Raw genomic sequence first — 21546 nt, 5'->3', positions numbered from 1 at the left:
CCAACTACAAATTCGTTTTGCGCCGTAAATATAGCTCTAACAAATTTTTTTCTTCGTTGTAAAATCGTTTTATGGCGTCCTTTTTCCATCTAAGCCGTTTAAAAAAAATGTTTTTTTCCTTTGCATGTGTCCTTTAAGGCTGGTTCACATACTTGTGGCTGCTTACGACCACGTGCCTTAAAACCCCTTAAAGTCCCTAATGACGAGAACAGACTGGAACACTTGGCATTTCCTCATATATCATGTTTCTTTCATGCATCTCTTTATTCTTGACTTGAAGAATGTTGACAAACATTCTAACCAACCTTTTCTTATATATAGTAAGCTAGTTCAACCTTGCAAATATTGCAAAACATTTGCTTCGACGAACTGCAAGTATATACCTTTTCGCCTGTGCATTTCGCTATGATGGATCAGACTACACTTCGGAGCAAAAGCTTGGGGACAGAGTGTGCACTTTAATGGCTTTTCGCATGTGTGTTTCACATGTGTGATAGCAGACTGCTATCTTTAGCAGTCTTGAGAAGGCTTGGGAAGCAAAAGCCTGAGAAGCAAAGACTTTTCAGCATTGTGTGTTTGATTATGACTTTGCAAATGTGACTTCTGAGCAAAGGCTTGGTAACATAGCCTGCACTCATAAGGTTTTTCACCTGTGTGCATTCGAATATGTCTTTTCAGAAGGAAATTCTGGGAAAAGGCTTTGAGGCACAGCTTGCACTTGAACGGCTTTTCACCTGAGTGTGTTTTCTTGTGGTAGCTCAGACCGCCCCTGTAAGCAAAGGCTTTGTAACACAGCTCACACTTGTAAGGTTTTTCACCACTGTGTGTTACATTATGGATTCGCAGCTGGTAATTTTGAGCATAGGCTTTGGGGCACAGATTGCACTTGTGCGGTTTTTCACCGTGTATTCGACTATGGTGTTTCAAAGACGAACTTTGTGTAAACACTTTTGGGCAAAGCGCACACTTGAATGGCTTAACACCTGTGTGTGTTTGCTTGTGGTAGATCAGACTGGTTTTGGAAGCAAACTTTTGGGGGCACAGCTTGCACTTGAACACCATTTCACCTGTGTGTGTGTTCTTGTGGTAGATCAGACTGCCCCTAGAAGCAAAGGCTTTGGAACACAACTCACACTTGTAAGGTTTTTCACCACTGTGCATTACTTTATGGGTTCTCAGCTGGAAATTTTGAGCAAAGGCTTGGGGGCACAAATTGCACTTATAAGGTTTTTCACCACTGTGTATTCGATTATGGTTTTTCAAAGAGGAAATGTGTGTAAACTCTTGGGGGCAAAGCTCACACTTGAATGGCTTTACACCTGTGTGTGTTTGCTTGTGGTGGATCAGACTGCTTTTGTGAGCAAACTCTTGGGGGCACAGCCTGCACTTGAATGGCTTTTCACCTGTGTGTGTTTTCTTGTGGTAGATCAGACCGCTCCTACAAGCAAAGGCTTTGGAACACAACTCGCACTTGTAAGGTTTTTCACCACTGTGGGTTTTCTTGTGGTTGTTCAGACTGCCCCTGTGAGCAAAGGCTTTGGAACACAGCTTGCACTTGAAAGGTTTTTCACCACTGTGTGTTCGATTATGCTCAATCAGAGAGGAATTCCGACTAAAGACATGAGGACACAGCTTGCACTTGAAAAGCTTATCACTTCTGTGCTTTTGAGTGTTGCTGTGCACTTTGAACTTTGAGGCAGGAAATGTGAAAGGAGGTAGGCCCTTGAATTGTTCATCACCATGGGCAACCAAGTGGCTCACAATTCCATGCTGTTCTCTAGTGAAGTAGGTGCAGGAACAGCATCCAAACCAGATGTCCTCAGTGACTTTCAAAGGGCAGCTGGTCTTCCCCAACAGTGCAGCTTCATCTCCTAAAATAAAACAGTATTAGGAGATACATGGCAAGCTTAACCAAGATAGTCAATTGGTTTTAAAGTAACTACATAGTAATTACTGTAGTTTGGCTTCAACTGAGTAGAATAAAATCTCACAGTGCCCTTTTTCAGTTCCAGAAAACACTTAAAAACAATTAACTCAATTAAATGTTCTATTAGCATGAACAACATTATGTTAAAGGAGACACACAGAAGGAGACATTTGTAATATTATTTATAATAACTGAGCAAAACTTTTAAATGAAAGTGATTGACCTCCTTTTTTATAAATCTGATGTCTTGATAAGCTTGTTTTTCATGTCCTGAGTGCAATGTATATACAGAACACTTAAAAGAGCCAAATAAAATAAGCTAATTTGCTCCTTTAAACAATCGAACGAAATTGCAAGAACTCATTTTTCTTGGGGCTAACACAAGTTAACCAAACCTTAATAGTGGCATTCTAGAAATTCACGACAAAGGTTTTTTGTAGTAGGATTATATTAGGGGCAATTTTAGAGCAACTAAATGTTGCATAGAATTGTTAATTAAGCCTGTGCCATTGAGTATTTTAATAACATCCCCTTCTCCGCTATCTCACGCACTAGACGATTGTCACTGAAACATTCTGCCATTTGTTTCATATTATAGCGAATCTCACTGGTCTTTTTGGAGCGTGCCAGGATAGATTTTTCTGGAGCTTGCCTATTTCACTGGGCGATCAGGATTGAGACAGACGTGTTCCACTAGTTCAGTGGTTCTCAAATGGGGGTCTGCAGGCCCTTTGGGGTTTGCAAAGACACTCTAGGAGTCCACGAAGCCCTACCTCATCAGTCAAGCCCGGCAAAAAGTTGTATTTTTCAGATTCAGTAGAAACGTTCAAAATAGTGGTTCAGTTTTCTCGCGTGTATGTCATTGAGAAACGTCTACTGTACACTAGCCCATAGCTATATTAATTTATTAAGTCAATAGTATAATTAACCTATACCTTTCTTTTTCCCTCACCACGAACGGAGTCCCCCATCATATCCGCCAATCCACAAGGTGTCCGCGAAACATCAATGCTTGAGAACCACTGCACTAGTTGTTTTGGGTCACCTCCCACTCCTGATCTCAACCTGTTTCCGAGGAAAGTCACTCCACCGATTCTGGAGGATTTGACCAGAAGTCAGTCTGGCCAGCCCTGCTTGCACACAGGACTTGCTTGCTTGCCGCAAATCTGGGCCGCAATGCCAATCTTGCGTCAAAAGAATTCGTAAAGCGCGATCCCAACCAACACGTTTTTGTGCGCGCGTAGGCCGTGAAATTCCCGGGAATTGTGTATTTCGTGACGTCTTGCCGATTCCGTGCGTTTTTTGGCAGCGCATAAGAAAATTGGATATTTTCAACTTTTTCTGAAGGCGCAAGAAAACACACTGGGACGTAGTAGGGCACTCCTGTCTCCCAGCCAATCAGTGGAGGGCACTAGTTCCAGCTCCGTGTTTCTTTGCCGTCTGGCGTAGATACTCTCTGCTTGCTTGCAAGTATGGCTGCATCTATGATTTCCTATTTCCGACGCGAGGAAGGTGACTTTTGCAGCCGAAAAGAAGGCTGCTGCGGACGTGCAGAAAAAAGACGAAACTGCATTTGAATTGGTCGTCGCTTCACTGCCAGAGTGCAAGCGTGCATGCATGCTCGGCCAAAGCCGCGCCTAACAAACGTACATAGTTGTGACTCAGAAAGCGCCCCGGAAACAGCAAAAAAGTCATGAGATACGCAATTTCCAGGAACCGCACGGCCTACATGTAGCAGTACCAGCAACGACAAGGGTTGCTTCTATTTCCCGCATGACTTCAACTGCCTCCTCTGACCTCCGCAGAAGAGGCTGAAAATCAAGACATACTTGGACACACCGTTCACGAGTATTCCGATGAAGAGGCAAGTGGCTAGCGCTGATGAACATTGCTTATTGACACATATTTTCACATCATGATTAACTTCGCTCGTGTGTCGAGCACGTGCTGTTAGCGCCGCGATTGCGGAAGCATGTGCTTCGAGATCCGGGACTGCGGGAAGGGGATTCTCGGGAAGGTGAATGACGGGAAGGCATCCACCGATCCCGAAGGAGTGGTCATTCCTGTGGGGGTCCATTTCCGATCTGCTCTGCTGATCCCAGCGTGCACCAAAACGACCAGTGGCATTCGCCATTAGTTTTCTTCACAATTCAAATAATAATGGTAATAAAGACACTGATATTGGCGAGGACCACTTTCAATGTGATGAATGCCGTGGGGGCCCCATTGGCGCAGTGGTTGATAATGACCCTTGCGAAACATTGCGCTATTACACACTCCAGAAAGGTGATTGCCATAGCAGCTAATATTGCTAAGCCAATCACTTTGCAAGACTTGGGTTGTGTATATGTTAGTGTTTGTGTCCAGCTACCTAGTAGGCAGGGAAGGCAATGGTGCAACTTTCTCAGGAACGTTTGACTTTGCTCACCAGTGACATAGCAGCAATTTTTGTTTTCCCATTTGTCAGTTCATTTGTTTGCACCATTTGGAACCCCCAAAAGCAACATTAAGCCAAGAGTGCTTTGCTTCTAGATCTATTAGCAAAAAACTATCGCATCCAAGGAAAAAAATAAAACAGCAGCCACGTCGTGGGTGTTGTGGAGATACAGTTGCTCATAAATTTTTTGGGGCGCCGAAATTTTGGACATGCCCAATTAATCTGAGATTTTCACGGAACACCGCTCATCCAACCCCTTAGTTGTACCACTTTCGATTCTAAGTGGGCTACCTCCGAAAATATTATGGAAGCTGGATTTCTTGAGTTTGTAGGGAACTGTCACATGACCGAGACCCTTCCTTACTATCACACTCAGTGCCAAGATTATGAAAGTAAGCACCGCTAAAAACTAAGTTTTAATTTACCTCCCTTGCCTTTGTAGGCAATAGGTCGGCATTTTAAGCTGTCCTCACTCAAACTCACGATCACTATTTTTTCCTCAATCAGGACTCACGCCCACTCACGAACACGATTTATTCAAAATAGGGTCATCACCCGGACTCACCCTCACGGTTCAACACAAAACCAAAACTCACCCGCCGTCATCATCGCGGTCGTCACGCTCACATATCATCGCGGTCATCACGCTCACAGGTCATCACAAATCATCAGACTCACAGGTCATCACACTGACAGGTCCTCACACTCACAGGTCATCACGGTCCTCGCACTCACAGGTCCTCACACTCACAGCTCTACACGGTCCTCACACTCACAGGTCCTCACGGTTTTCACACTCACACAGGCCCTCACGGCCCTCACACTCACAGGCCATCTCGGTCCTCGCACTCACAGGTCCTCACACTCACAGCTCTACACGGTCCTCACACTCACACAGGCCCTCACAGTCCTCGCACTCACAGGTCCTCACACTCACAGCTCCTCACGGTCCTCACACTCACAAGTCCTCACGGTCCTCGCACTCGCACAGGTCCTCACGGTCCTCACACTCACAGGTCCTCACACTCACAGCTCTTCATGGTCCTCACACCTCACAGGTCCTCACGGTCCTCACACTCACACAGGTCTTCACGCTCATCTTACTCACAGGTTCTCACACTCACAGGTCATCACGCTTAAAGGCTGCTTTCTTTGTTTTTCTTTTGTTCCTCGCAAGCCGTTGGTCTGTCTCCGCGTGAGTCGTGCGACGGGGAAACTACCCCAAAACAGTGAACTTCTGAACCGCTTATCCAATTTGAAAAAAATGTACTATGTTTATGTTTATGCTCCACATATTTCTACCAAATCTCGTTCACCCTGATTAGTTACGAAAATAACTAAATGCAAGCTGACGAAATTGGGTGTGTTGAACTTTCGCCTGCTGACAAGGGCAGCGGAAAAACACAAACGCGCCTTCCGACAGGTTACACAGACAACGTCGCAGTGATTAGAACATCGCCTCGCTGTGCGTACCTCGCTCATTTGTATACAAATGAACGAATAATGCATATATCATCCCCGTTTCTTTTTTCGTGTGCCACCCACACGTAATTCTACGGAAGTTTATGCAGCATATATATAATAAACATATGCACTGACCAAATTTTTCTTCTATTTTTTTCTTTTTTTTTTGGGGGGGGGCGGTATTGTTAGGTAGGGTGACGTCCGTCTGGTTTGAAATCTCACCATAATCCCTGTTGGATGTGTTGGGTGAGGGGTTCCGCAGTTCTGCGGTGTCCGTCAGTCGTATGCTGTTCTATGAGCAGAGACCGTTGGAGGCCGAGTTTTCCTTCTCACTCGAGCTACTTCTGCTTTTGTTGATCGACCGTACTTGCCGCACTGGGCTGCGATTTAAGGAATCATCAGCCAACATTGTTTTTCAGTCATCTCGGCCTTTATAAACTACTGTCAGCATTTATTATCTTGATACGTGCAGCCGTCCTTGAATTGGTTTCATTTGGATTGGTTTGGCATGGCTTGGCTTAATTTGGTTTAGAGTGGATCGGGGGTTTGGGGTCGTCTCCGTGTGTCTCTTTGTCGCGCTCTCGATCACGTAGGGTGCGCCACTTTTTATGTGGTAAGCCGCGCCATTCTTGGCGCGCTGTTCATCGAACAAGTTTTTATAGACTGATCGTTTCATTGACACTGCGATGTTTCATCGGCAGACAGTTTCTTCGACATTCGATGCTTGACAGAGTTTGCTACATTTCGTCAACACGCCTTTTTTTTTTTTTTTTACTCGGACGTTTAGACGACATTTGTCTTTCTCTCTCTTTCATCGACGCGGCTTCTTGGCGTCTCGCGTTCTTCGCATGTTCGCAGCGCACTACCGTGGTGTCCGCTACGGACAGGGCGCAGGAGGGGCAAGCGCAAATGCTCCTCACTCTTTGTATGCAGTGCGCTGTGCGCTTACGTTGCTGGAGTGGTGCGTGCGGCGAGGCGTTCTTTTGGATACGGTTGGCTGTACGGGCGCGTGATCGGCCTGTCTAGCGGCTATTTGTTTACGTAAGGAGCGTGCCCTATGAAGCTGAGGCTCGGCACTCGACAGCCAGACGGCCGGACGTAATTGTTGCTTTCTGTCGTGCTCTTGGCTGCGTGCACACTCGAAGCTCGCGAGATGCATGATCGTTCCAAACTTTTTCTAAAGGAGTGTTTCTCGACGCGGTGGTGGCCTCGTATACCATTCTTTTTTTTTTTTTTTTTTTTTGTAGAATTATGTAAGGTTTATTTTGTGCCCAGCAATGCACGCAAAATACCAAAAGTGATGTTTTGCATTCTCGTCTTGCAATTTTTCCGAAAAAGGTAGTGACGTAGAGGTTAACCTGTCGGTTTCGGTAGTCTTTAAGAGTCGATGAACAAGGTATTTACATTGTTGTAGTGTGTAGAGTCGGAGCTGGCGGAGATCATCGCCTACGTCGTCTTCTTTGCCATTGGGCAGCTGACCGATTCTACGTGCTGGAGCTCTCGCTGGAAGCGTAATCCTATTTATATAGTGCTCAACAGTGCTCATTTGTGTGTACTGTAGTGAACATTTCAGGCCGACATATCAATAGGCTCTTGTTATCAACCAGGAAAACGGAATATTTGTAAACACCTCCCGACAAAAAATGAAAACCAGAGCTCGCCGTTCGCTTTGACCAATAGTCCGATCTCACACGCTCTCACTTCTACCACAATGACAATTGTGGTAGCCGTGAAACGCGAACTTAATCGCGCCGCCGCTTCGCGGCGACGCGACAGACCTGTGTGACTTATATGAGTCCTGAAAGAGACACAACTACCAGCTAGATTGCGCGCGTCGCTGTTTCCCATGAGCTGATCTGCCCAACGCTTTATATTTCCTCTCCAACTTTTCCCTCACATACGTTGATTGATTGGCACCCTTCCGCATATTTGCGGCCAACTATTTTTACCAAACCCCTCTCTCATCTTTCTTTCCCCTTCCTGCAGGATAACAATCTGCATAGGCATTAAACCCCTTTTCCCGTTTTATACCACCCCCTCCCCCCTCACCAACTGTCTGGAGCGTGCGTGACGCAGCCATATATATAGTTGTACTTTACAGGAGGCAGTGGTAGTGCACGAGACGGCTCGTGATCGACACTCGCAAGCCTACAGCGGCGTTGACCCTCGTGCGGAAAGGCTACACTTCCCACAATGCATTGCGCCGGAGGAGGCGTAGCGAAACTGGCAGTGGGTCGGTCTATTACCTCAAGCCCGGTTCACACGTCTGCGTTCCGAGCGACAGAAACAACACGAACGACATCACACCAGGACGATTCTGTTCGCATAACAGAACGTGACAGAGATGTCAAAGAGCAGCTTTATCAAGCAATCATGTGTCACGGTAGTCCCGGTGTCATGTCCTTCGTGTCGTTTCCGTCGTTCCTCTATATCGGAACGCAGATGTCTGAACCGGCCTTTACGAGCCTACTCTGATGTTACGCTTGAACGTCACGGAAAATAGGTCTTACCGCCTTTTCGAGGCGTCGCCACGGGTACGAATACTAAAGCGCGATCCAAACCAACGCTTCTTTTTTTGCCTGTAGGTCGTGCGGCTGCGGATGTGACGCATTCCGTGGCGTTCTTGCTGTTTCCGGGCGCGCTTTCCGAGTCTGAACCGTGCGCTTTGGTTTGGACGGGCGAAACTTCGGCACGAGCGCACAAGCAAAGTGCAACTGCGACAGACTGGCCGGCCAGACGGCGAGAGAAAGAGAGAGAGAGAGAGAGATCGCATTGTCATGTTGGAAGAGAATAAAGAGGGGGAGGAGAGGGCAGCCAGACGGCGAGAAACACGGAGCCGGAACTAGCTTGCCCTCCGCCGATTGGCCGGGACACAGGAGCGCCCTATACGTCACCGCGCGTTTTTGTGCGCGTTGAGAAGTTGAAATTATCCAACTTTCTTGTGCGCGCCCAGAAGGAGCGAAGAAGCGGCGCGACGTCACGAAAATACGTCACTTCCGCAGCCGCACGACCTACAGGCGCAAAAAGAAGCGTTGGTTTGGATCGCGCTTAACGGGGTCTATTTTAAGTGATTTGTTCGGCACACAAGCGTCAGTACTAGGGATGCCGCGAACTCCTTTCGAAACCGAAGGTTCGATGATCTATTCCAGCGGTTCGAAATATTTTAAATTTTTGAACTTTACATATCGAGAAATTCGACGGAAATCAAATTTTCGAACTTGTTAAGCTAAAAAGTTTGACGCTTTCAGAAATTTCGAACTTTACACGTTCAGAAACGCAATGTTTTTCGAACCTTCGAACTTTTTACGCTAAAAAGTTCGATCCTTCTCGAACTTATTACGCTGTGAAATTGGATGCTTGTCAAACTTTCGAACTTGATAGACTAAAAAATCGATGATTTTCGAACTTTCGAATTTCTTCCACTAAAATGGTTGAAGCTTTTCGAACTTTTGAACTCCCTACGCTAAGAAATTCGATCATTTTCGAACTTTCGAACTTAACGGTGACAGCGCAGGGAAAACCAATCTCAAACCAGACACTCAGGAAGACAAGCATACGTGCTTGTCTTCCTGAGTGTCTGGTGTGAGGTTGGTTTTCCCAGCGCTGTCACCGTTAAGTATGGTTCACCAACTCGCCCAAGCATCCATCCTATCAAAGAACTTTCGAATTTATTTATCTAAAGAATTCGAAAATTTTCGAACTTTCGATTCCTGAAAAGTCAAAAGTTCGAAGAACTTCGAACTTTTAGGGTTAAAAGTTTCAAGTTCATCGAACTTCGGAAGACGGGCGGGTGGTTTCATTTGGATTCAAGCCGAACGATGTACATTCGTAATTTCTTTTCTCAAATTTTGACATGCGGTGCCGCATTTTTTGCGAAAGACAATGCCGCTTATTTCAATCATCTGGCATGCTTGGTTTTAAAGAAATAAATTCCCGAAGGAGCAAGCAAGGACGACGGGTTTTTTACAATTGTCGTTCGTTCCATATTTGAATGCTCGTTATAGCCGAACCTCTGTATGGTACAGATGTTAAACTTTTTAAGACTTATCTATGTAAGCCTAGATAAGTGTCGTCTTTAAGTAAGAATATTGCTGTTCAAGATGAGTTTCGTAGAAATGTCCAAACATGTATCTACGGGCCATTATGCCCTAAACTCGGGTAATTGTTTTCGCCTCGCATTTAAATTAACACTACAGACAGTACATATTATTGCCATCTGCAGAATACAAAATGATGTATTTATTGTTTTTCACGTTCAGGAATAAATTAACTCATGGGGGAAGGTTTGTAATACTGTTCAAGTTCAGCACGTCATTAAAAAAAAAATCATTTTTAGTTTTTTTTTTTGGGGGTTTTACGTTTTTGGAACGTGTTTCTCTTAGCCTGTAAACATTTTGGTAGGAGAAACTTGTTTCGTAGTTCTGGGCCTCTGAATCTGCAAGAATACAACACTTCCGGCGGATTCTTGATAGTTTCTTTTTTCTCGTCAGCTTTTTATTTCCGCATTTATTTTTATGTTTCATTTTTTATTATTATTATTATTGGCATAGTTATATAGGTTACAAAGAAATAGCTTTGAACTTCCGAACCACTGAGCATGTGACGAGTAGTGACGAGTTTCTAACAACGACCATCTACGCGATCTTTTATGCTGTGAAGGACGACAGTAGCTATACATATGCATAAATAATTTCAGATTAAAATAATCTCGACCACACCGTCTTTCCCCGTATTGTTTTCTTTAACAGTCCAAAATCCCCCCCCTTTCTTTTTTCTTTTTTTTTTGTCCCCAGTTTTTACTTTTCTGACGTCACTGGTATGGTAGAACGCTCCTTGACCTCGAGTTGTGTCGGCTTCTGTGCGTTTTGCTCGGTGTTTCTTCCGTCCCGGAAAATAAGGATCTAGAGCAATTACAAACTGAAAAATTTCCAAGGTGCAGGCGAGCTGGTGTATGTTGATCGTGATGCAAAATCCTGAGAATGAAAATGAAATTTGAAAGAAAAAGTGTAAGAAGACAGAAAAAAGGGGACAGGACAACGTCTCAAACTCGACGTTGTCCTGAGCTAGCTGAGTTTGAGACGTTCTCCTCTCGTTTTTCTGTCTTCGTACAATTTTTCTTTCAAAGTTCATTCCATCATGGTTTTGCATTATGTACAAACTAATATTACTATATGCCAGCGTCACTCGGGCGGCGTTCGATCGGATTACTATCAGCGTGAGGGGGTAGGGAGGCAGTTTGCCAGATCGCTTCAAGCTTTTCTGAGCCTCAATCACCTGCCTTCCCCTGGCCGTTTCATACTGGATGAGTATCGACTGTATCGTTAAGCATTGCGTTCATGTGATCACTACTGCGTGATGCACGTTAATTACCCCTTCCCCCTCTCTCTCTCCTCCTCCTCCTCCTCCCCCCCCCCCCCGGGCTGGCGGTCACAATCACTGTTCTATGGTCACACGTCGCTCTGCACTGGCAAATATTCCAGTACATCCGGGACACTCGTCTCATTTAATTGCCTGACCAACTTCGCACAGTCTAAATATCACACCCAAACTTTTCTAAACCTGATTTCATGAAAACCACTGAGGCGTGAAAACAATATTTGAAACTGAAATTGTGGAGGAACATGAAAACCCGACTTCGAACTTTGCGCACTTGGACTTTAAAGAAATTCGAAACCTTTTAAGTTCTTTTCGAGTTTAGCCTTAAAAGAAAATTGAAACCTTCGAACTTTAGAACTTTGTGCAGAAATAAATTCGAAATCTTCAAATTTATCGAACTTTATGTCTATAAAAATTTGAAACGTTCGAATTTTTCGAAATTCAGATCCAAAGAAAATCGAAATCTTCAAATTTTCGAAATTCAGATTCAAAGAAGTTCGAAATGTTCGAAGTTTTCTAACTTTAGATCATAAGAAGTTATAAATTTTCGAATCTCTCGAATTTAAAGTTAGGAAAGTTGGAAATCTTCGAATTTCTCGTATAACAAGTAAAGAAATATTCAAAACAATCGAATCCGAATTTTAAGAAACCGTAGAAGCTTCGAACTTTTTGATTGCGAAACTCCACGGTGTTTGAAAATATCGAAACCTTTCGAATTCGAACCTAGTGTGGTTCGTGGCATCCCTAGTTATGACTTTGACAAGATTGCCTGAAGCCTATTCTAATTGTAAAATAAAATATCGAAGGTGCACCTGTCTTCATGGTCCTTTTAAGTGTGCGTGCTTGCACGACATGAAGTGTCGCAGCTTTGCGACCACAACAGTTTACGCGGGCACAATCAAAATTGAACTGGTCGGTGTTCTTAAACACCATATTTAACATTATTTCGCGCATTTAGCTCCTGGAAATTAGCAGCACATTCGGGAAGTTGAAGTTGAGTGGCATTCTTTTTTTCTTAACTGGCAGAAATTATGACAAACGGTTTTTCTAGTCATTTGGTTGCACATTCACAAGAAATATTATAATTTATGTTACATAATTGTCAAACCCGCGTCGTTTCTGTAGCCATCGGTTCAAGACAGGTTTTCTGTCGCTCGGTTGACAAGTATTCATTCAACGCAGTAGCGTACTTCAAGTCTTCAACGACCCGCTGATCAATCTTGCCCTGTGCTACACCATTGTAAAATTTCATTACGGGCTTGAATCATCGCGATATGTATCATAGGCCTTCAAGCGATAAGAAGTGTTCTAGAATTTAATCAATTTAATTGTAAAAAGTTGATTCTCAAATACTATATTATATTTGTTTTACAAGAAATTTTTACCACCCTCTGAGTACCCGGGGAGGCACTCACTTGATCAAATGACGTTTTAGCGAACGCCCACGTTTCACCGAATCACACTTTAGCGAATAGTAGGACGCCGTGAAGCGGCGTTTTCGGGTGGGCCAAATGGGTTCACATTTTTGTAATGAGCCGCCGCAGACTGTCGCCGCGAAGCGGCGTAAGTGCAGCGCGGCGGATGGGTTAACGCGCGCCCCCGTTATTCGCTAAAACGTCGATTCGCTCAAATGTCGCTATTCGCTAAAATGTCATTCGCTCATGTAATATGGACCCGGGTACCCGTACATTCAACCATAATAACGAAAAAACGCAGCACGAGTAAACAACGGGCAAGGGGAGCACAGCGTACGTCATGCACGAAGCCCGAGAAGCCCGGGCAATTGGCGCCTCGCAGTCACGCCCAGCCGGAACGCCGGCAACCCGGCCTTGGCTGTAGGGCAGTCGCCGCGACGTTGCGGCGCCGCGCGCCACCGTCCTCTACTTCTCAGTGTAAGCGGGCACACGGCGAATTCTACGCATCCCGTGGAGCCAGTAAATTCATTGAGTGAGACAGGCGGGCGACCCGGGTCGCACGGGGACTGCGGGCGGGCGCGTTTAGGAACCGCGTGTAAACGTGGCATTTCGGATCGACGTGAGCCTTTTTGGAACCGTTTTTCGTAAAAGTAAGTCTCAACTTCACGTCTCCGTGACCTCACCGGGTTCCTGTGATATTTCGCCTACTCGTAGAGTTTCCCCAAAAAATAAACGTCGTTATTGCTGCGTGAAAGACTGCTACAGTCGCGAAGGTGACTCAAGCGTCAAACTTTACCGCTTCCCTTCAAGATTTTGGGAAGCGACACGGCGACAGAAGTGTATTACTGCAGTGTGCGACGCATCAAGTAAGTGAATTTTACATTAATTGTTGAATTGAGCGAAAATACATGCGCAGGTTTGGAAAGTGGTCTGACAAACTCGTTTTGCAGACCACTCGGCAAAATAACATATTAAACAAGTTGTTTTACGAGTCTCTGAGACAGCCACATAGAGAAATACGGTGGGAAAAATCGGGCCGATTGTTGGGCTTCGCTGTGTCATCGAGGATCAGGCGATCAGGTCTTCAAACGAGATGCCCGTTGCCCCGTTCCAGTACTCGTAGTTCTAAGCGTGCATTTGGTTGCGACCGCGCGAGCCGTTCGGCACGCGCGGTCGCAACCAAAATTTTTTTGAACCTGCAAGTTTTCAAATAGTAGATTTTCGTAGAAAAAATGTTTTGTTTGTTTCAGCTACAAAATTTAATCCTGAGTCTGGTAACAAATCTGACGGCGTGCAAAAAATAGGACGCAAAAGGTTTTCTTTTGAAAAAGCTCATGCGAAGCGTAAATATCCTTCTCACGTGCACTTTGTTGCCTGTCGCCTTTTTACACCAGCCTTGTGTGCTGTTCTCTAGCATGCAGAGTTCGGTTCTAATTATCCACATTTTATTCTAGTGCCATGGGGGCGTCGGGAGAAGAGGACGGCCGAGCGAGGCGCGAGCGGGGGCCAGCCGTTGAGGAAAGAGGAAGAGCGTGCTGCACGAGGCTGGGGCCGGGCAGGAACGATAGGGCCGTTCTGGCTGGTCCGGCCCATGTCGATCCCCGGAGCATTCCACCAGCGAGGTTCGGATCAGGACTGGCGGAAATGGCGAGCCCTTGCTATACCGTCTTAGGCCATGACGGTCCAGGAGCGGTTCTGCAGCGAAACTCTGACTGTGATAGCCCAGAACAGCTAGCCAACGCAGCGCTGGCGTGGGAAGGACGTTCCACAGGCCTGGACACGGACTCCGACTGCGAGCTATGAACGACGGGCAACAACCATGGTCGGCGGGTCCGACTGCCGGCTTTTGAAGACGGGCAACCGGGAAGTGCAGTAAACCCATTCGCTGCCTTCTCGGACCGATCGGGCGGCGATTATTATAGAGCGACCCCACAAGTGGTGAAGACAACTCAAACTGGTGTTCAAATGACAACTCTAGAATATGCTCCAAACATAAAATAAACAGGGACATGGCGCGCACGTGCACACAGGAACTGCTGAAATTAGGGTCGCCGCCGCTCGCCATGGCCTGACAAGCAGACTGGCCGCCCCATTAACAGAGGCACCTCCGCTTGTGGAGCTGAATGCAGCACTCTCGTGGCTCCGCCTGGCCATTACCGGCTGGATATCATGCGCTTGTGCTATCTTGCCCCGAACGACATAAAAAGCACGATATCGCACAATGTAAAACATCTCACTCGAAGCTTTGATCTATCGTGACACCGCCTTCGTTGCACTTTTTGAGTGTTAACTCATATGCGAAAAGTATGGTGAGGTGCGCGGAAAGATAAAATTGTTTGTTCGATTGGGTGATGATGAGGATCATGCGAGTCACTTAATTTTGTCGCAGCCGTGCGAACGGTAAAAATGTATGTTCGATGGGGTGATGATGAGGATCATGGCAAGTCACTTAATTTTTGTCGCAGCCGTGCGAACGGTATAGTTGACGCAATCATAAAATTCTATGCGCACCGGCACCAACTTGGCAACAGGAGCCGAAATCCACACAAGCCTTTCTATGCCACAGAGAGAGGAGCGCTAACCGTTTGGAGCGCTTCCCCAACTCCGACGTTACCGCACCGCCTCGAGGCGCCGTCAGTCCGTTGGCGGCTTGCCGTCTGCCAAGAAGCGGAGAGCGAACGCCGAGGAGAAACGAAAGCGACCCCCCCCCCCTCCTCCCCCATACTCCCTCTGCCCTCCACAGCGGTTTGAGACATTGCAGAGGGCGCTGGCAAGGAAGAGCCTGCAAGAGCAAGCACCCCCCCCCCCTTTTCCTCCTCAACCCTCCACAGGAGCCAGCGCGCTTACATGGCGGAGGAGCAGGCGAGCGACACCCAAACCAACCCTGAGCCCCACACAGTTGTTGCGAAGCGGGAGTCTCCTCGCACACTAAGATGGCCCGGCAGCTCTCACGTCATCAGGCAGACTAATGCAACCACCGGACTCATATCTGCCCTAACCGCTCATTCACACTGGAAGCGGATATGCGTTCGCAAAGCGGTTGCGAACGCGGTTGTATAAAGATCCAGTACAACTGCACGCGCACTCGATGACATCAAGTGCGCGTGTAATTGTACTGGATCTTTATACTACAACCACGTTCGCAACCGCTTTGCGAACGCGAATCCGCTTCCAGTGTGAATGAGCGGTAAGACTCACGTCTTGATCCGGGCTCATGCTCATGAGCCTTGAAACTCACAATCACACTCAAGAGATTGCAAAACTCACGCTCATGAGTACTTCACTTAGAACTCAAGTTCACACTCACACTCATGAGTCCTCAGAACTCACGCTCATCAATTTTCAGAACTCACACTCAAATTCATGAGTTCTCTTGACTCAAACTCACATTCAATGGTTTTCAGAACTCACGATCACACTCACGATCAAACTCACGCTCATGTGTTCGCAGGACTCGCACTCACACTCACACTCATGAGTTCTCAGTACTCACGATCACACTCACAATCAAACTCACGCTCATGAGCTCTCAGGACTCACACTCACATTCACACTCATGAGTTCACATAACTTACGATCACACTCACACTCACACTCATGAATTCGTATAACTCACGATCCCACTCACACTCACGCTCACAATTTTTCGAGACACGCGGCCTCACTCACGATCACCTCAAATCTGACGGTGAGCGTGAGTGATCGTGAGTGATCGCACTCATGAGTGAGAATGCCGAGGTATGTTTGCAGGGAACTGTCACATGACCGAGACCCTTCCTTACTATCACACTCAGTGCCAAGATTATGAAAGTAAGCACCGCTAAAAACTAAGTTTTAATTTACCTCCCTTGCCTTTGTAGGCACATGACTACTCGACTCTGAGTTCTGCTTTTAAACCTGACATGTTTGCCGAAGATAACTAGAAATGGCATGCATATTTCCAGCACATTACGTTAAACTGTAGCAAATGACAAAGTAAAAAAAGTCTTATCTGGTAAAAGCGACACTGAAGTGTTCACGGCCCTTAAAAAAAGCTTCGAGGGAAACCGTATAACAGACTAAAATAGGCACAAAACATTATTAAAGAAGTTGAAGAGAAGCAATACCTGTAAATTATAATGACACGCTTGTGTTTTTAACCGATGGCTTGTTCTAAAGGGATTTTGGTGAGTGCTTTATAGTTGACCAATTAGGTGCAACAATGTGTCTTGGGACATCTGTTGCTGTGTCCAAAGCCTGAACTATCGCACAACTGCACCATCCTCTCGATCCCATCCTGCTGGTCGCCCCACTGGCAACCCCATACTCTTGGAGTGCTTCTGTTGTGGGCTACTTCGGTTCTTTGGGGAATACCCCGTAAATATGAAGACTATTATTACGATGACGACCTAGGCCAGCTCTGCCAGTGCCGGCTCACTTGCAGCGAGATTGCAGTCATGCGATTCAGTTATTTGTTCAAGAAGTAGTGATGGTGGGTCCGCACACTTCAGTGCCTTTGCATCCCTGTAGTCAAAGTGTCAACTATGAAACGATTGCTCCAGAAGCATATATTTCGTTGCCCGAGTAGGATACAACAGATGAACATTGACTGTTGGCAGTTCCTCCTAGTTTTCAAACGGGTGGACCGCGGCAATGCACCACGCTGCTGCTCCAGTCCTCTACCATGCTACAGCCGTCTTCCCTTAATTCGACCCCGACGGGACGTGCAAAATCAGTTTCAATTATCCAAAGATTGAATTAAAAGAAATGGCGGGAAAACAGCCCAAGTAAGACTCACTTTAACTGGAAGAGGTTACTGATTCTCTGTTGCCGTTTAGGCCTCAAACGAGCAGAGAACAACATGTTACGCCACTATGCCTTTAAAAGCAGCGCCGCTCTGTGGAATAACGACGGAAGGCTGCATGCACGCGAGCCCTGTCAAACTTTGCTGAACCCGATTTCCCTTCTTTCCCGCACCTATTTAAAGGGAAGCTACGGAGCTTCTTGAAAAAAATGAGTTAGAAGTGAATTCTAGTGTATTTTCACCTCGTGAACCTGAATAGCAAAACCATTTGCCGCGCAAGTGTATTAAAACGCGAGAAAAACGCGAAAGACTGTCGCTGTCCGTGACGTCATCGACGGATCTTTTGGCTTGCCAAGGCTAGGGAGGCGGGGCTTCAGGCCTTTTTTCAAATTGCTCTTATTGCTCTCCGGCGCGTCGCATTGAAATATAATTGTGATATCTGCTATTCTAAAGGCCAAATGAATGCAATTCAAGCGTTTTTTCTCAAATGTAGAAGTGCCCCATCTTCCCTTTAACTCCAGCGAGGAGCGGGGACAAACAACTGAAACGGCTAGGCAGTCATGCGTTCATGCCAGCAGGTGGCGAAGCTCACAACCATGCCAGCTTCAGCTTCTCCACTTGGTGGCATCAACACATTGCAACATGGCTGTTTTGGTTGTCCCTCCCCGCGCCATGCAGAAGATGAATAGGCGCAGGAGAGGAGGAAAATCTGGTTCAGCCTATAGGGACCTAACTTCGGCCTAGCTCCACATGGCTCGCGCACACGCAGCTTGCCGCCATATTTCCGCGGAGCAGTGCCACTTTTAAGTTTATAGTAATGTTACGACATTCGGTTCGTTCCTTTTAAAAAATGTTTTGGTGCGTTTTCGAGCCAAAAATTTTTTTCTCCATGGTGTGGCCAGAACGTGGTTGACATTTAAACAATAAAATATTCGCTAGAATTTTGGTGCAGTATCCCATTAACATTGCATTCCGTGCCAAAACTATGGAAGTAAACACTGTTATCAACTTGTCGTTTTTTAAATTCCCTTCACTTCCCCTTGTAGGCTGGTATGATTCGAAGAATATGAAAAGATGTGGCATGCATGGCTGCAGCACATTTTGCTAAACTGTAATCAACGAAAAGGTAACAGCAGTTGGTTATCTGGAAGGAGCAACACAAAAGAGCTTTGAAGCTTAAAGTTCGAACCAGAAAAAGATTAGCAAACAGGATAACTGGGCGAGTTGGTATGTATTCATAATGGAACAGCACGAATTTTACAAGGACACAGGAAGGAACTGGACTGGAACAGCGCTCGTCCTGTCCAGTTCCTTCCTCTGTCCTTGTAAAATTTGTGCTCTTCCATTAAGAAAAAGCTTCGAGGAGACCGGAAAAAAAAAATTTAATATACCGCAAAACCTCTTAAGGCCGCCCGTCGACATCACATAATGTCCGACGGAAATCACATTGATCGCGCTATCTGCGGTACCGGTACATGTGACAAGTGCGCTCGTAGCCGGCGTCCACAATCTAAGTATGCAATATCACTTTCGGTGATTTGAAAGTTGTTCCCTTGTGTATATTGTATCGTGAAATGCGAATTTGCTGCATCCGCGATCTGCAACATCCGTTCCTGTGACAAACAAGTTTGCAGCGGGTACCTGCGTGTTCGTGGCATCACGGAACTCAAATCCGCAGCATCCGCAATGTGCGGTATCCTTTCCTGTGACACAGGAGTCGGTAGCTAATTGCCACGTGTTTAATGCAGCGTGAAACGCAAACTAACTGTGTCCGCGATCTGTGGTATAAGTTCCTGTGTCATGCGGTTTCTAGCGGGTGCTCTGGTATTTAATACTAATTTCTGATGAAGTTGTGCTGCCTAACCCCAAAAGTAGCCCATCCAATGTTTTTCGTCATATATCTCCATTTTGGGTGGGCATTCTTACTACGGGAGTCTGTTGCGAATGTTATGTACCATAACATTCGCAACGAAGTGGAATGAAATCAATACCTGTAAATAACAATCACGATTGTATGTTGGACAGGTGGCTAAACCTCTTGTTCTAAATACCAGACTTGGCAAGCGCTTCAAACTCAACCATCGAAAAGCACAATGCGTCTTGGGATATCAGTCACATCCATAACATCATCAGCTTTGGCAGGGCAAAGCATACTGTAGTTATGAGCTTTGCCACCTGGTGGCATCAACATGTTACAATCCAGCTTAATCGAAGAGTTCAAGGACTGAACCACCACACGACTGCACCATTCCCTCGATCCAATCCTGTGGAAGGCATAAACAGTCTGTTTGCGAAGAAGATGGGAGGTTTTAAGTTTTTGCATCTGCTGGGACTTGCAAGCCTTTTAAACTTGATTGTGCGATCGACGTCTGCAGTGACAAGAGGTTGCCACGAAGAGCTTTGTGCGACCACCCTTCGGCTTAGGAAAATGAGTGCTTTGAAGATGCTTTTGCATACTTTTGCAGTCGTCTCCGCATTTGAGAATGTTAACAGCTTTATTCTGCTTTTTCTTTTTCAGTAAAACAATGTGACTGTCAGTGCCAATTTTTTCACCTTTAGGAACCAGAAGAATGGAATGGTGAAGTTCAGTCATCCCAGAAATGGGAATGGGTCCAGTTTCTCCGTTCTAAAGAGTTGAAAGGAATGGAATTGTCGGAAACTAATTCTCCGGAATGGAATTAGATTGGAATGGGGGTGCCCATTCCGCAATACTGGTGTACAGTCAACCCGACTTATAACGATCCCACATATAACGACGTATCGGTTATAACGACCAGCTTTCAGGAAATCTATGAATTCAAGGCCCTACCCATTAAAATTGGTCCAGATAAAACAACTGTTTTTTAAAGCATCATACTGTTACAACGAACACTCAAAATCTGCTTTCGTAAGAAAAAAAAAATCAAGAGTTACACTTTGGACGCAGCGCGCCGGGAGACGCTCAAGGTCATTTCCACGGCCACCGCGGCCGTGGAAATTATCATGCACATTCTCTCGCGTCTACGGACTCGTAACTGTCGTTTTAAGATAGGGAAAAAAAATCCACTGAGAGGCTTTATCTAAACGAAAGGGTATCACGCTAGAAGAAAAAGATAACAACGGAGCAGCACTGCGTGGCCTCGCAATCCCAGCAACCCGACGAGCTCGGGAAGTGTCTTTTGAAAGACGACCCTGCCAGAGGCGACGGCCGCGCACTCATACATGCGTAAGAAGCGCAGCACTTAAAATGCTTTAGACCAAAGCAGGCGTTAATTACCTCTGTGGACAGCGAAGAACCATCGTCGAACTAGAGCATGGCATTTATTTTTGCGTTGGCGTGCGTTTCATAAAATCTGTTCTATGAGGTGTGGGGTCAATGTTCAATATTTTACCTGCGCGGTAGAACCGGCAGCAATTTACTTTTTCGTTATCTGAAAGCTAAATCTGCCAGCGCGTTAGAATTGGGGGCACGTTAGAATCGTGCAGTTTCTTTAAATAAAGAGCTGGCAGAGTGAAGCTACCAATACCAGCTTCATTTATTATGTGTTTTAAAGGTAAGCCCGGATATAACGTACTGATCAAACGACCATTTTTTGTGGAACTATCGCGTTCGTTATAAGTGGGTTTGACTGTACATGTCATATACCTGGTGTTTTTCCTTTCTTCGCTCATTTGTGACATGTTGTCCTATGTCGTCTTTTTTTTTTTCACATGTTGTCCATTTGATTGTCTCCTGTGTTCACCAAAAATGTTGTGTACATCATCTTAATTATTTTCCTGGCACTTGTGCCAGTAATAAACTATGAATAAAAAGAACATGCATCGGTCCTTGTCTCTCGCCCACTGCAGAACAAGCTATTTGAGGTTCCTCTGCAGTAACCCTGAAAAAATGCTCTGGAATAGTTCAGAACGGGGAAGGGCAAGGCGTGGGAGGGGGAAGGGGGTGAGGTGAAGCGACGGCGAAACAGGCGACGCAAGCGGCGACGAAGCAGGACATGTAGGCGGCAACCAATGCAACTAGCTGGCCGGCAGGACTACTAGCGCTGTTTGTTGGCACGTTTGTCAGTGAAACATAGAATGCGACATCCCTTACAGACGCCTCAATCTTTTGCTTTCCTTTCTTCTGGATCGTTCGTTTCCGTCTCTCTTTTGCCTCTTCACTCGC

The 21546-nt window shown here is 45.9% G+C and overlaps 1 protein-coding gene across 6 annotated transcripts in view; it reads right to left on the bottom strand.

The window, feature by feature from the left end:
• Positions 1-462: 462 nt before the first annotated feature.
• The window catches only part of LOC115309148 (zinc finger protein OZF), a 40604-nt gene continuing 19520 nt past the window's right edge, over positions 463-21546 (bottom strand). For all 6 annotated transcript variants that reach the window (XM_040217719.1, XM_040217720.1, XM_040217724.1 and 3 more), the window contains one exon: positions 463-1871. In XM_040217719.1, the coding sequence (XP_040073653.1) occupies positions 511-1871 (1361 nt within the window). In that variant the 3' untranslated portion in view covers positions 463-510. The remainder of the gene's footprint in view (positions 1872-21546) is intronic.

Source organism: Ixodes scapularis, unplaced genomic scaffold, assembly GCF_016920785.2.
Source record: "Ixodes scapularis isolate PalLabHiFi unplaced genomic scaffold, ASM1692078v2 PGA_scaffold6__148_contigs__length_123643588, whole genome shotgun sequence".
NCBI lineage: Eukaryota > Metazoa > Arthropoda > Arachnida > Ixodida > Ixodidae > Ixodes > Ixodes scapularis.
The sequence above is the reverse complement of the archived record's forward strand: the minus strand, read 5'-3'. Positions and strand labels throughout refer to the sequence as shown.